The sequence below is a fragment of the Protopterus annectens genome, chromosome 7.part1 (assembly GCF_019279795.1).
Source record: "Protopterus annectens isolate FY-2018-M chromosome 7.part1, PAN1.0, whole genome shotgun sequence".
NCBI classification, from domain to species: Eukaryota; Metazoa; Chordata; order Ceratodontiformes; family Protopteridae; genus Protopterus; species Protopterus annectens.
Window position 1 is genome coordinate 213,939,281 of NC_056740.1, and position 15,170 is coordinate 213,954,450.

A 15,170-nucleotide genomic window follows, 5' to 3' on the forward strand; every position below is an offset into this window, starting at 1 on the left:
CATAAATGATGGGTTAAGTCCTGAGGAAAACCCTGTCAGCATGGAAAATAATGAAGGGTTCCACAGCCATTAGTGCCTGTAACTCAGACACTCTTCTTGCTGAAGTGATGGCTAGAAGTAAGGCTGTTTTCCAAGAGAGGAATTTTAACTCTGCTGCAGCAGCAGGCTCAAAGGGGGGAAGCATGAGCTTCTCTTGTACAAAGTTAAGGTCCCAGGCAGGGGTGGGAGCTCTCCTCGGGGGCCTTAAATTGTTAGCTCCTCTCAGGAACTGTCTGATGAGAGGGTGAGAAAAGAGAGGTGGCTCAGTATTGCAATGAGCTGAGATGGCAGAGGCATGAATCTTAACTGATGAGAAGGATAGGCCTTTGTGGAGCAGCTCTGCTAGGTAATCTATAATTTGAGGTAAGGTGGGCATGGCTGTGTCCTTTCCTTGAGACTGGCTCCAAGAACTATACCTTTTCAACTTTTCTGAAGAGGATTTCCTAGTATTAGGCCTTCTGGCCTCAAGGATGACGTCCATTACCTGTTTGTTGAGAGTTGCTGGTGGTGTATCAGGGATAAGCCAGGCTGCAAGGATCAGGGTTTGCAGCTGTGGATGCAAAATTTGTCCCTCCTGCTGGGACAGCAGGGAGGGGGGGGTCTGATGTAGGTGCCAGGGTGGCACTGCTGTCAGACTGTGTAGGAGTGGGTACCAGTGCTGGCATGGCCAGTCTGGCGCAATAAGGATTGTCCTTGGCCTGTCTTGTTTGATCTTGAGTAGTACTTTTGAGAGGAGGGGCAGAGGGGGAAAGGCATACATTGAGAGGTTTTCCCATGTAAAGGATAGGGCCATCCACTTTCCACACTTGGCTGTGAGGATTTCTGGTGCACAATTTGCTCAACTGATGGTTTGAGGGGAGGCAAAGAGGTCCACCTCTGGTGTCCCCCACCTGTGGATTAGAAGTTTGAATGAGTTGTTTTCCAGTTTCCACTCGTGTGGGTCCAGTAGATTTCTGCTTAAGTCGTCTGCCAGTGAATTTTGTTTGCCTGGCAGGAATTGAGCTTGCCGGTGAACTTGGTTGCTCAAGGCTGTGTTCCACAGGGCCATGGCTAACCTGCAGAGTGGGTAGGAATGAGTTCCCCCCTGCTTGTATATGTATCACATAACTGTGGTGTTGTCTGTCTTTATCAGGAGTTGTCCTGGAAGGATAAGGTATTTGAAGGCTGTCAGAGCATTCTGTAGATCTAACATTTCTTTTTGATGCAGGGGAATTTGTCCTGGGCTCCATTTGCCTTGAATGCATTTGCCTGCCATGTGAGCCCCCCATGCATAGTCTGATGCGTCTGTTGTCAGGGTTTGGGCGGCGAGGTGTTGAGTGAAAGGAAGTCCCTTGTTGTGGTTGCATGCCTCTGCCCACCAAAGGAACTCTCCCCTTAGACAAGGAATGATAGGAATCAGTGTTTCCAGGTCCTGAGAATGTTGACACCAGAGACTTAAGTACATCTAAAGTTTCCTCGTATGCAATCTTGCTTGTGGAATTAGTAGAATGCATGAGGCCATGAACCCTAGGGCTTGCAGTATTTTTCTTACAGATATCTGGGTTTAGGTGGCCATTAGTTTGAAGTAGTTTGTCAAATAAACCTGCTTTTCTGGAGTGAGGAATGCCATCTGGGAAGTTGTGTTCAAGCTTGCTCCCAGGAATACAATCTTTTGGCTGGGCACCAGTTGTGATTTCTTTTCGTTGATGGTGTACCCCAGAGAAGTTAGAAGTCTTTTACAAATGCCAGGTGCTGAAGTAGCGATTCCTGACTCTCCGCCTGAATCAGGCAATCGTCCAAGTATGGGTAAATTTGAATATTTCTCTGCCTGCAGTATGCAATGGCTGGAGTCAGGCACTTTGTGAATACCCTGGGCACAGTAGATAAGCCAAAGGGAAGTGCAGAGAACTGATAGTGCATACAGCCTGCCCTGAAACGTAGACATTTCCTGCAAGATTCCCTTATGGGGATGTGCAGATAAGCTTCTTTTAAGTCTAGGGTGACTAGCCAGGTGTCCTTGGCTAGCATAGGAAGAAGCTGTTGCAGTGTAAGCATTTTGAATTTTGGGACCACCAGGAAAGGTGTTGACAATTGACAGATCCAGGATACGGCACCAACAGCTCTCTTTTCTGGGCACCAGGATCAGTCTGGAGTAGAAACCCTGTCCCCTTTGCTCTAGTGGCACAGGTTTAATAGCCCTGATACTGAGAAGAGAAAGTACTTGCTTTTGAGCCTCTGCCCACTGGTTTGCAGGAAGGTCTAGCCACCCGCTTGGGGTTGGCAGTGAGTAGAAGTAGAATCTGTATCCCTGGGAAACAATGTTTAGGACCCATCGGTCCTGGGTAATGGACATCCAGTTGTTTGCATGCAGGGCGATTTTTCCTCCTAGGGGTGCAAGTACTTGGGCGTGGCTGGGAAGGATGACCGACACGTCATTGTGAACTTTTTCCATAAGGGGGTTTCTTACCACTCTCTGTTTCTGAGGTGAGAGCACTCCATTGTTTAGACCTCGGCATACCCTGAGGCTGTAGTCTTGGTGGTCTGTTGCCCCTGGGTTTGGCCTGAGAAGGCCTGGGAAAGACTGGAAAGGACCAGTCTTTAGAAGATCAATGCCTACTGAATCTAGGTGGCTGCACCTGTAAGAAATTTTTAATAGTTTGCATAGATTTAGCTTTTTCCTCCATCTTTTTAAGAACTTCTGCTTTTGTGCCAAACATTCATAGGTTGATACTAGGCTATCTGCCCTAGGGCATTTATAAGCCTAGCCAGAGTGTGTTTGGCTTTCGCCACACTTTTAGATTAGTTGACTGTGCCTCTGTATAGTAGGTCACAGAAGATGACCCTTTTAAGTTTAGTTTACGGTGCCTCTGTATAGCAGGGACGCAAGAGATCCCAGGAGTAAACTTACGATCTCCCATCCACTCTTCAAGATTTCTCTTGAAGAGGGTCAGTGAGGGGCTCTGCCTAACATGGATTGGGATTCTGTTCCAGAGTAAGGGGAGCCTCTGGGATATGAATCTGTCCCTCCAGCATGTCCTATTTTTTTCTGTGCTGAGGTTTAAGTCCCTGCAGCGTGTAGCTCTAAGGGATTTGGATTTCCTGAGGTGCAGCATGTCCATTAATTCTGGGTTGAACATGGCTTTATACGTCAGGCACAGATTGCCTCTGAGTAGGCGGTAAGCAACTGAGCAGAGCTGGAGTTTCTTTAGCCTAACTGCATAGGGCATCTGAGTCCCATGATCCTCTTGGTGAGGTACTTTTGGGGTCTTTCTAGTTGCTGCAGGTGTCGGGCAAGGTACATCCCAAATGGGGCACCGTATTCAATTATGGGCCTGATGAGTAGAGGGGCACAATGACCTCTCGATCTAGATGTGAACCCTTTTGTGATAAGGTGGGCTATATAGAAGATCTTTCTAACCACTTTGGCAACGTGATTGTCAAAGGAGAGATTACTATCTACTTGGGTCCCCAAATCCCTAATTACTTCTTCCGTACTTAATGGATTACCACCTATGTGATAATTTGTGGGCACTTTTTCCCAAAGGGGATGACTATGCACTTTTTGGCATTTAGCTTTAGGCCATGGCTCTGGCACCAGTTATCCGTCTCTGTGAGACCCTTTTGGAGGATGCTTGTGTCAGTCGGAGAGTCGATTATGGCACCCAGTTTGCAGTCATCTGCGAACTTGGTCAGCCATAGTCCTCCCGTGTTAGCCTGTACCTCAGAGACATATATACCGAACAAGAGAGGTCCCAGGACTGAGCCTTGTGGGATGCCACTTGTAACTGGTTTAGAGTCTGACATGGCACCTGCAATTCTGACCATGTGGGTTCTATCCCTGAGCCAGTTTGCAACCCATCTTGTGACATAGGGGTTGATATTTATGCTGGTGAGCTTATTTATGATGCCCGAGTGGGGTATTGTGTCGAAGGCTTTTGCGAGGTCTAGGTAGGCTGTGTGGTCTACCTTCCCTTCACCTATGGCCTTGGTGACTGTTTCAAAGAAGTCGACCAGGTTCAAGAGGCAAGATCTGCCCTTAAAGCCGAATTGGGTAGGATCCAGTGTCTGGAGGTTCCCAATGTCTTAGTTTAGGAGTTCCATGATGACATGCTCCATAGCTTTGCAGACCAGGTTAGTCAGGCTTATAGGGCGATAGTTTCCAGGGTCCGTTGTAGCATCACCTTTGCGGAGCGGGACCACTGTTGCTGTACGCCATTCCTTGGGTACATATCCTGTAGTAAGGCCGAGATTGAACAGTGGACTTTATGTGAGGGTTCAGTTATCCTTGGAGCTCATGTAAGACGCAGCCCGGGACAACGTCCGGTCCCATTGATGCTGTGTTTTTTTGCTTTGGAGAGGGCAGCTCTCACCTGTGCATCTGTGATGTCAGGGAGGCTGCACTGTCAGGATAGACCTTTGCTCTTTTGGGGGGGGGAAGGGGGGAGAAGTTTGCACTGAACCTGTCTGCCAGGATGTTGGCAATGTCTGTGGGTTCAGTGTATTTTTTGTCATTTTGCACTAAGTCAGAGCATATCTGGGAGTTGCCACCCAGGTTCCTGACATAACAAAAGAAGGTCTTGTGATTATCTTTAGCATCTTGTGCAATTTTTCTTTCGAAGCTGGCCTTAGATGATTTCATGAGGGATCGTAGTTTCTTGCTAGTACTGAGCAGAGATGCCTTCCCTTTTTGGGACTTTGCTCTATCATGTAGTAGCTTCCTCCTTCTGTTGTATAGCTTATTTATGGCCGGGGTCCACCAGACAGGTCTCCTGCCTTTGGAGGAGTGAGTCTTGGTTTTATTTGGGATAGCACGATCCATGCATTCCTGTAGGTGTCCACAGAATGCGTTTGTAAAGGATTCTGCGGTTTGGGCCGTATTTTCCACTGGCCCGGGGGCTTTGAAGGATTCCCACCTTGGTTTTGAGAAGTGTGAAGTTTGCTTTCGAGAAGGTCTTCACCGTGGTTTCCTTGGCTGGGGGTGGGGATGGGATATGGGTGTCCAGTGAGATTAATTTATGGTCAGATCTTACCAATGAGGGGTATACATCTGGTATGGAACAGAGTCCCCATGTTGGTGATGATTAGGTCCAATATGTTTTCCCCTATTGTGGGAGTGGTGACTAGTTGTTCCATAGCATTTGAGTTTATAAATTCTAGGAACCGTTGGGCGAGGGTGTTGGGGCTTGAGTAGTTCTCCCAGTCTATGTTTGGGTAGTTGAAGTCACCCAATGTAATGGTGTTTGGAGAGACCTTCATATTTCTCCAGTGTTCTCAGGAAAGCCGAGTGGGGTTCCTGAGTTTGGGAGGGTGGTCTGTAGCAGGCTACAAACTGAAAGGCAGTTTTGCCCACTGTTAGTTGCATGTGGATGGTCTCTGATGCTTCGTGCAGTGCCACTAACCTGAAGGTGTGGGTATCTGATGAATATGGATACTCCCCCTCCTTTTGTGGTTCGGTCCGAGTTTTGGGGCCAAAAAGCATGGTATGAGGTATAACCTGGTAGTGCTGGGGTGCTCTCGAGAGCCTTGAACCAGGTTTCTGTTACTGCACAGATATCGATATTCTCCATACTGAGGACAGCCTCGAGTGCATGCATCTTGAGGTTTAGACTTCTGGCATTGTGCAGCATTACCCTTAGTTTCTTTTTCCTTGTGTTGTCTATGGAGGTGGGTTTGTCTTTTGAGCCTTGCCTAAAAAAGGCACTATGGGGGTGGCAAGAGCCTTAGCCCAGTATTCGAAAGCCCAGGGGTGACAGGTGCAAGCCGTCCCTAGCGAAGCAACGTGGCTTGTCGAGCACGTCATCCCAGGCTAACAGACACTGGATCCCCTTTGAATGACACCAATACTTTAGCCAAATGTTAAAATTGATCATTTTGTTTTTATACTGTGGCATCATTCTTGGTGAGGGTAAGATGCTACTCAAGGTCAGGGTCACAACGGCCTGGGCTACATGATCAGAGAGCTCCTCTATGTCTCTCTTCATGTAGTCCAGGGAGGTACGTCTCAGGTCATTCACACCAGCATGGACAATGACGGAGTCATATTTGTACCTGCTTTGGAGTGACCTGAGTGCTTGTGTTATGTGGTGGATCCTGGCACCCGAAAGGCAGCTTACAGTGACCTTCTCCTTGTTCAGTCTGGTGAGTGGGACGTCAGTGTCTCTGACAATGGAGTCACCTATTACACGTGTATTAGGTGTGTTGTTTAGCCTTAAGGGCTGTGACTGTGTGGCACAATGACTTTGTGAACTATGTGATATGTGGGTATTGTTGTGGGGTCTCGGTTGCTTGTATGTCTGCTTTGGAGGTCTCTGCTGCTTGGGTAGATTTTTATTGCAAGCCTCCGAGTATGTTTCTGTGTGTTTGTGTTTGGTTTGCTGTTGAGATAGGTCTATGTGAGACTGGATTTGTGGCGTGTGTGGGTTTAATGGAGCATCTAGTAATTTTGCTTTGACATGGTCAGGCAAGATTTGTTTCTTCAGCCAAGCATGCCTTCTCAGTGCAGACCCCATGACAGCAGCCCTGCCAGTTGCTTCTAAGGCATCAAAACCACACTGCAAAGTATGTTTACTAACTTGGTTTGCAGAATGCATTATCTCTTATATTTATTTTCTGTACAATCTGGAAGCAACAACATTTTTTTGTTTAATTAATTCCATAATATGCTGCTGGTACTTACAGCGGTAGTGTTGTTACCTCACAGCAAAAGGTTCTCCCGTTCAATTCTCGGCTTGGCTTGGGAGTGCCTTCTGTGTGTTGTCTGCATGTCCTCCCCGCAGTTGGGTAGCGTTCGAAAGACATGTGTGGGTAAATGGGCATGCCTTCGTTGAAGGTTGGGTGTCGAGCTGGCACCTCGGCGTTTTGCAAAAATCTACTGCCAATCATTAGCGGACCGGAGTTCCGCTGTGGCAACCCCTTACCAGGAAAAAGCCGAAAGACCAACAACAACAACTTCAACATGTGAAACTGGCAATTCAAAGCCCTGATGGCAAGAGTTGCAGAGGTATATACCTTCTTACCCCATTTGTCTAAAGCTAGAATCCCTGTCCGAAGGGGTAGGCTTTTTTGGCTTTAATGCCTTTAGGTCCCTGGGAAATGGACTCTGGATTTGCAGTGAGATTCTTAGAGAAATTTGTGAGAGTCAGGTACACTGTAGTACCAGTCAGGCTTTCTAGGAGCTGGTGGTAAAGTATCAGGAGTAAGACTGGATTCTATGAAGACATCATCTACAATATCCAGGACAGGGGGTATAGCTAGAGAGGCCTGTGCTGAGGCAAGCCTATAAATTCTCTGAGTCTCTTTTTGGACTGACAGTAGTCCTGGCATTCCCAGCGGAAATGCTCTCTTAAGGTATGCAAGGTTTCACCAAAACACAAGTCCTCTGGAGGGGAGGCAGAGGGAATAGAATCCTCTGCATCTAAATCCTCATAGGTAGATAAGGGTATGTCCTGGTAATCAGAGGGCTCAGAGTCATTGGACTCATGGTCTGCAGAATCAGAAGGAAAATCAATTCTTTGTCTTTTAGAGGGGGAAGGCTGGCTTCCCCTAATTAAAGTTATAAGGTCTTCAGCCATTCTAAGCATTTGTTTCTGTGGCATGAGAGCTCGAGCATGCGCGTTGGTCAGTTTTCTCGGTGTAGTGCGAACTCAGGGCCTGAGAAACCCAGTAGTTTTAGTCAAAAACGAAGTTGTCGGTTTAATACAAACATCAGGAAGTCGGAATACACCCTCAGAAGCCAGTGCCTGCACAGCAGCTCTGGACCCATCCAAGGTAGAGACATCCGCAGGTTCCATAGTCGAAGAAGCATCTCGCAGCATGCCGGACTCCGAATGGGTCTCAGCAGAGGCCTGCAAATCTGTAGAAGCGGTTATCAGGGGCTGCGAAGGCACCTCACTGAGTACCGGCGGACTGGCGACTAGCTTAACAAAAGCATTGTCGGCAGTTTTGGATCTATGCGGCCTGTCTCTGTCTTTATCCTTACGTTTTTTCAGAAGATCGGTAGTCGGATGGCTTATCGAAGCCATATCGGAATATGGAGAACGAGAGTGAAAATTTAGCGCCAAAGGCAGCCCGATGATGAACAGTTCGGGCGTTAAACAAGGCACAAAACCGACAGTGAGGAACATAGTGTTCTGGGCCTAAACAGGTGACGCAGTAAGAATGAAAATCTCTGTGAGGTATTTGTTTTCCACAGGCAAGACAATTAACTTTTTCTGACATCGGTTAGAGCAAGAAAAAAGGATCCCTAATGGGTCACTTGGCTTTAGAAGACTTCAGGTTTGAAACTCGAAAAACTAAAATTTCAGGTAGCGGCCGACCGGCACTTGCAAACTGTTTCTGCTTCGGTTTCCCACACGGCAAGAAAAGCTGATGTAATGGCGTCGGCTGCATGTTTTATACCCCTGACAACCTGACGTCATGGAAGAGGTGACACCATCCGACGCAGAAATCCCAAGGCTCTGGTATTCGGGCCGACTGAGGGCTACCTGCAGACAGATGAACCCAAGTGTGATGACTGCAACAGTGAAACACAAAGAATATCTGCGGTAGAGCCTATGATTCTGTTACATACCAAAAACAGTTAATTCTTGACTAAGTTTTAGGACAAAGTGAAAAAAAAAGTAATTTGTCAGTTAGATTTAGCAAACATAATAGGGTCAGAAAGGTCGAATTTGTTTCTCATATCCGAGAAAGTTAAGGCATTAATACTGAATGACTCATTTGTTTGATCTAACCCTAATAAGATATGTCATAGTACTCCAACCACCCCCAATAAAAAAGCAACTCTTGAATTTCTTTAATAGACTATCTGTAGAATAAAATCTACTTGAGCTGAATGTGGTGCATATATGTTCAGAAAAGACAGGTTTATCAAGTATATTTGGTTTTGCAGACACACAGCACTATCTTCTGATAGGGTCAATTCTAGACTCGAGAATTTTGTCTTTAAATGAGCTTGCTTTTCATTAAATATTTCCACTTTGTGCTTTTTCTTTTAATACCAACCTCAATTTTAAAATTATCCACTTCTTAATGAAATTTGACCACTGACCCAATCTATTTATGTACAAAGATAATCTGGGCTTTAGATTTACAAAGCAAATAAAAAAAAACTTTTGGAGATTGTATTCCGCTTGTATCCAAAGATTCAATAACCTAATGCATTTATGTTGAACAGAAACAATTAGGTAAAATATACAGCTTTGAAAAGGAACTGATGAGTAGGTACCGTAACCTAGGTTAAATCTCTTGTTTTGAAATCATCTAAACAGAAAAAATTATTCTTTGCTAAAGAGACATCAAAATGGTATAACCCCAATTCTCCCCTTGCTTCTCTAATGAGCCTACCCTTAGCTCCCTATTTTAAGGGTAAACAAAAAAAAAATTAAGATTATCAAAATGACACTTTCCTGACATGTTTATAAATTCAGTGCATCATTTTAAAAGTTGTTTTGTAATAAATGTAAAATACAATTCGCAATCAGTAAGAGCGCTGGATAATCTCTACCATCACAGCTAATCTCAGAAAAATACAGGTCCCCAAAAAGACAAAGTGAAAGATCAATAAAAAGATAAGATCATAAAGAAAACAAGGCTAAAAATTATTTCAGTGTTTATGTCTGAACTCCTTGTTAATCTGCACTTTAAAAGATAAATCATGCACTATCATCCTTTAACAGTGAACCTAAAAGCCATATTAGAGACTTAAATCATAATGCAGTACTGCCAACAAAAGGACATAATATAAAATAAAAAGGGTTTCCTGAGCCCATCTAGCTTTTAAATTTAAAACAACCCATAACGTATCAAATCTACACAAAGAAACTGTACAATAAGTTAAGAACCAGGCAACACTAATCATTATTTCTAAGCTACCATGACGGAATCTATAATAACTCAGTAAGCAAAAAGTAGTAACATAGTACGAGTCCATCATATTAGGATTTATACGTATCAAAAACTGAATAATGCTATTAGGAAGATGCTTCAATCATAATGACAACTAAGATACGGAGAAATTTCAAGACTTTTACGGTGTGATGATTCTGAGAGCTGCTAGATCCAACATATGCAGTCTTATACTTTCTGATAAAGGTGATCACGCCAGTTCTAACACCCACTGAGATGACATTTTAGTTTTAAACGGAAGCTAACAAGTTTAATTCTCAGCACAGCTCAGCATTCAGTCAAGAGCAACCAACTTGGGCGCATTCCTTGAGTAAAAAAAAAATTAAGGGGGGGGTTGTGCATTCATAAATACTCACATATAAACGCATACATAAAGAATTACGATCACACATGGTTCAAAAATGTAGCTTTTAACATAAATGTGCACAATATGTTTAACTCCACATTTACTCTTACCTGCAATGCGGAATTCATGAAACAGGTATTTCCAAGATTACTAAGCCCGCATAGCCCTGGCTGTGTTTGAGAACTAGACTCTCTGTAACTGTAGGAGCTGTTATAGGAAGAACTAGAACCACTGCAAAAAAAAATATATATATTTAAGAAAATAGTTACACAATTCAGTTTTGCATAGGTCATTTCACAAAAATGACATTTAATTGCCCGAAGTCACATATTTTATTAATGAACACCTATACCAGTTGACTGTTCTTTACAAACATACCAATAACTAAAATGGAAATTTGAATAAACTGGCAAACAACTAAGAGCTGGGCAATTTCACAAGTTAACATAAAATCAACTCTTCAAAACAGTTTAAAAACATTGTCACATGATAATCAAATCATCATGTGACACACACGAATGTGACATCTCAAACTTCTATGTTTAAGTACATGTTTTAAACTGTAATACTCATTAAAGCCTAGGTGGGCTAGAGGCATTCAACCTGTTAATCCAGTCATATTCCACTTCAGTGAAAATATCACTGCTAGCAGAAGGACTGATTAACTGTGGTGCTACTTATTTAATATAAATGCTGTTCTCGTTTATCTATAACGTGTTTGGTTAGGGCATTTTTCATATTTATCCTCTTTATATCACACAAATATCTACTAACCTTCTTTAAATTATCTGCTTGTATTTCAAATCGTAAAGATATGTTTTTACTAAATTTGTCAGCTGTTGAAAGCTTTAAATTAATTGATGCATATTGCAAATTGTTGTCTCTTTCGGCTTTTCCCGGTTAGGGGTTGCCACAGTGGAACTCCAGTCCGCTAATGATTGGCAGCAGATTTTTACATGTTGAGTTGCCGGCCCTGACGCACAACCTTCAATGAAGGTACGCCCATTCACGCATGTCTCTACACAGAAGACGCTCTAGCTGAGAATCGAACAGGACGTCTTACTGTGAGGCGACAATGCTACCGCACCACCACCACTGCAGTATTGATGCAGACTGCAAATACATACATAAAATCTGTCAGATAAATCTGTAAGTATTGTAATGAATAGTGATGCACATGTACTATAGCCACCCCTGAATTTATGTCCCTGCCTTATATGGTTACAGAAGGCCTTGTCTGCTTTACACTTCATGGATATGCCTACTATATGCACAGGGATATGAAGTAGCACTTTTCACCTCCAAATTTTGAGCTGTTGCTATTCCCCCATTCCCATAAAAAGCTGTGTATACATGTGAGTTGCACATGGATCAATGTGTGTGCGTGTGTTAATATACCTTATACACAACAGTCCATGCTAGCATAGAGTTGGGTCAGTACTGTCCCCAGTCACCTTCAGATGTGCAGTCATAGCCTTGTGTGGGAATACTGTGCAACAATTCTGACAATGTGCTGTAACACGGCTGCAGTGCACATGTTGACCTTTATGACTGTTCACTGGACCTGCACTAATAGTACAGTCTGTGTCTGGAATACTGGAAGCCTTGTATCACATGCATCGTCACAGTCTATGTGCATATGGAATGTTACTGTGAACACTACACAGCAGGGCCTGCAAACAGTTAAAAGGCCTGACAGTGTTCTTATGCCTTGTTAGGTTAAGCCTCCACCACTAGCATGACTGCAACCAGTCCTGTCCCATCCCTTGTATAATTGTCAGATTGAACCCCCACCAGGACTGCAACCTGTCCTTTCCTGTGGCGTCTTAGGTGGCTCCCCCAGCATGTCCGTCACCTGTTATGCCCTGTGAAATACTACACCACACACACTGTTTTGTTATTGTACCTGTGGCTTCTATAAACAATACACTCCTGAGGTTCACTATCAGTAGTCATGTCTGCTATCAAGTTTTCCTCTCTGGCTGTACACTTCAATATTCACTATATTCCAGTTCTGTTAGTAGCTCATCATAACGTGATCTCCCAAAATATGTCATCTGAGGATTTTTTTAAACATGCTAAACTGGGACTTGTACAATAGTAATGACATGACTTAGTACGACTGTCTCTGAATCTCACCTACAGCAATGTGTTACCAACAATACTCTGTGCTATGATGATTTTAACTGACTGCCCCTTGGTTTTGTGAGCCAGCACAGATGCTGCAAAGCCTACATATACTACAGTCAGTTTTTTCAAGGTGCTACAGACCATTTGCATATTGCTACCATGTCACTTGTCATGTGCATTACAAGGTGTCCAGTATGTGCAGAATTGCTCACCAGGCTAACATTTTTCTCCTGACTTACACTTGCACCTAGACAGTGGGTAAGACCTCTTCAGGCACCGAGTTTGGCAGGACTCCAGCATACTGCAACAAGGACTGCTAGATTATCTTCATCTGCTGCAGGGCGATCAAAGGAGCACCTGTGTGTGTGTGTGCGTGTGTGTGTGGGGGGGTTGGGGATGAACAACTTCATTAAAAAAATTATACCCAGCGCCAGTTCACTGGCATCACTTCCTCTGGTAAACAATGCTGGCAGAGACAAAGTGATCTGTGGAAGTGTCAATCACACTTTCTTCATTAACAGGTAAGAAAGAGGTTGGGGTAGAGCCACCTTAATAAATTACAAGCATTCTGTTCTTGGTTTGGCACTGTACATCAGAACTATTACCTGACCTATAATTGTTTTCTGTTGTCAGAACAGCTAATACATATTAAAGTTTGCTTTGTGCTTTCCAGCAGTCTAGTAGACACAGGAAAACTGGATGCCCTATCAAAGAGGGAAGAGACAGACTCACCATGCAGTGGAGTAAATACACTGCATTGCCATTACTATTGTACTATTTTAAGAAACTTCAACAGGCATATTTTAATAGTGTAACACACTGAAATCTATTGCATTTGTTTCTTCTTTTGCCAGTCTGTTTAATTTTTCGCCTTGTATTTTTCTACATGAATTGCAGTGATGCTTTGTGCTGGCCACCAGATCTATAATGGGTCCGCAACAGTACCCATGCCTGCTTTGTTGCAAGGTGGTGATCACCTGTGGAAGGCTTGCTGGTAGCCTCTATAGACAACTTCCTAGAATCGATGATGGCTCCTTGTCTGAGAAGGGTGCAGAGGGGGCCCTCTTTTGTCACCAAGAGGAAAATGTGGAGGCTGATTAGGACCTAGCTGGGTCAGTGGCTGGATTCCAGCATGAGTACCCAGCAATTCCTTGTGGGTCTGGCTGAGTCACATGGCTGGCCTCATCCACAGTGCTCACCCATGATGTCAGCAAGTGAGATGACGGGCATCTGGATGGGTTCCCCTGAGACAGACTGGCAGACTCCCCAGCTCTCTCCCTCTTCCCAAAAACTGTGTTATCTAAGCTTTTGCATCACTTCCAACTCCTTGTTGGTAGTCCAGACCTCCACATCGCAAGTTACCCACTCCCTATCACTTTGCATCTCTATCCAGTGTTGTTCCCCCCCCAACACACACGCAAACTTATTTACTGCTGCCTCCAGTCAGTCTGTTTTTGCAGATATACAAGACAACCACAGAGGTTCCAAACACGGCAAATACGATCTTTGCTTTGTTTTGTTGATTCTTTTATTCTAAAAAAATACAAACAGGTAAGCGCTTTCACGGATAACAAACACCGCTTCATCAGACTATGTTAAACACAATGTAACAGATGACTATTTAAATGTTACAGCAGCCAATCAACTGCAAGTCTAAAAGGAAGGGAAAGGTCAGTATATTTAAATTACATACTGTAGTGCAAAATAGACTTGCTTTGTGCTGACAACTGAAAGCAGCTCACATCCACAATATTAAACACTATCAACTATTGCAACCTTAAAAACACAAGACATATACATACATAAAAACAGATTATTATACAAATAAATAGCAGCATTTATAAAAGCAGCAACTAATAATAAAATGTCTATAAAATCCTGCTGATTCCTTACTCTATTCAGCATGGACAGTAATGAAAAACAAAGCAGTCGATCTACTGAAACTCTGAAAGACAGAAGTAGTTGAACTAGTGTGGCTATTGTATGCTACTAATAGAAACTGCCTGATACTAAATGTATAGTTAACAAAAATAAGGATAGAATGGTGTGTAAACTGTATGACATGCATATGCTACCAAATGCGTAATTGGGAGATATAAATATAGTCATGGAACATCATGATAAAAAATTGATATACTGACCTTTCCCCTTCCTTTTAGACTTGCAGTTGATTGGCTGCTGTAAAATTTAAATAGTCATCTGTTACACTGTGTTTAACATGGTTTGACGAAGCAGAGTTTGTTATCCATGAAAGCGCTTACCTGTTTGTATTTTTTAGCAAAAAAGAATCAACAAAACAAAACAAAGATCATATTTGCCGTGTTTGGAACCTCTGTGGTTGTTTTTGCTGCTATTATTCTTTTCCTTTGTGGTTCCTTCATCAGAAATGAGGTCTCTGTTGTATCCTATGTCTTGTATATCTGTCTGGCCTGGATATCAATTTCCCTTTAACCTACATCCTACTTGCATCTTCCCTTTGCTGGTTTCCCCTCTACTTTTCCTAAAAGGTTTACCCCTCTTCCACCACACATACCTTCCTTTCCCATTTTCCTTTAGCACACTTCCTCTTTCTGTCTGCAGAATTTCCTCCTTTCCAGCACATTTATGACAAAACGCCTTGGTACTTTGTTGCATTGCCCTTAGTTTCTATGTCATAGCTATGGGGTACTTAGACATGTGAGCATTACTTTGAACACACAGCTTTCCCTTAGTTCAAGTGACCGCTCATAGGGCAGTCATTCCAACAGTGTGGTTACAGCCATTTTCGCAA

The 15,170-nt window shown here is 43.5% G+C and overlaps 1 protein-coding gene across 1 annotated transcript in view; it reads right to left on the reverse strand.

Annotated features, from left to right (window-relative positions):
- LOC122807698 (ubiquitin carboxyl-terminal hydrolase 4-like) overlaps positions 1 to 15,170 on the reverse strand; it is a 1,844,759-nt gene that overhangs the window by 1,495,475 nt on the left and 334,114 nt on the right. Inside the window, exon 4 of the mRNA XM_044078661.1 lies at positions 10,381 to 10,501. Within this exon, the coding sequence (XP_043934596.1) occupies positions 10,381 to 10,501 (121 nt within the window). The remainder of the gene's footprint in view (positions 1 to 10,380; positions 10,502 to 15,170) is intronic.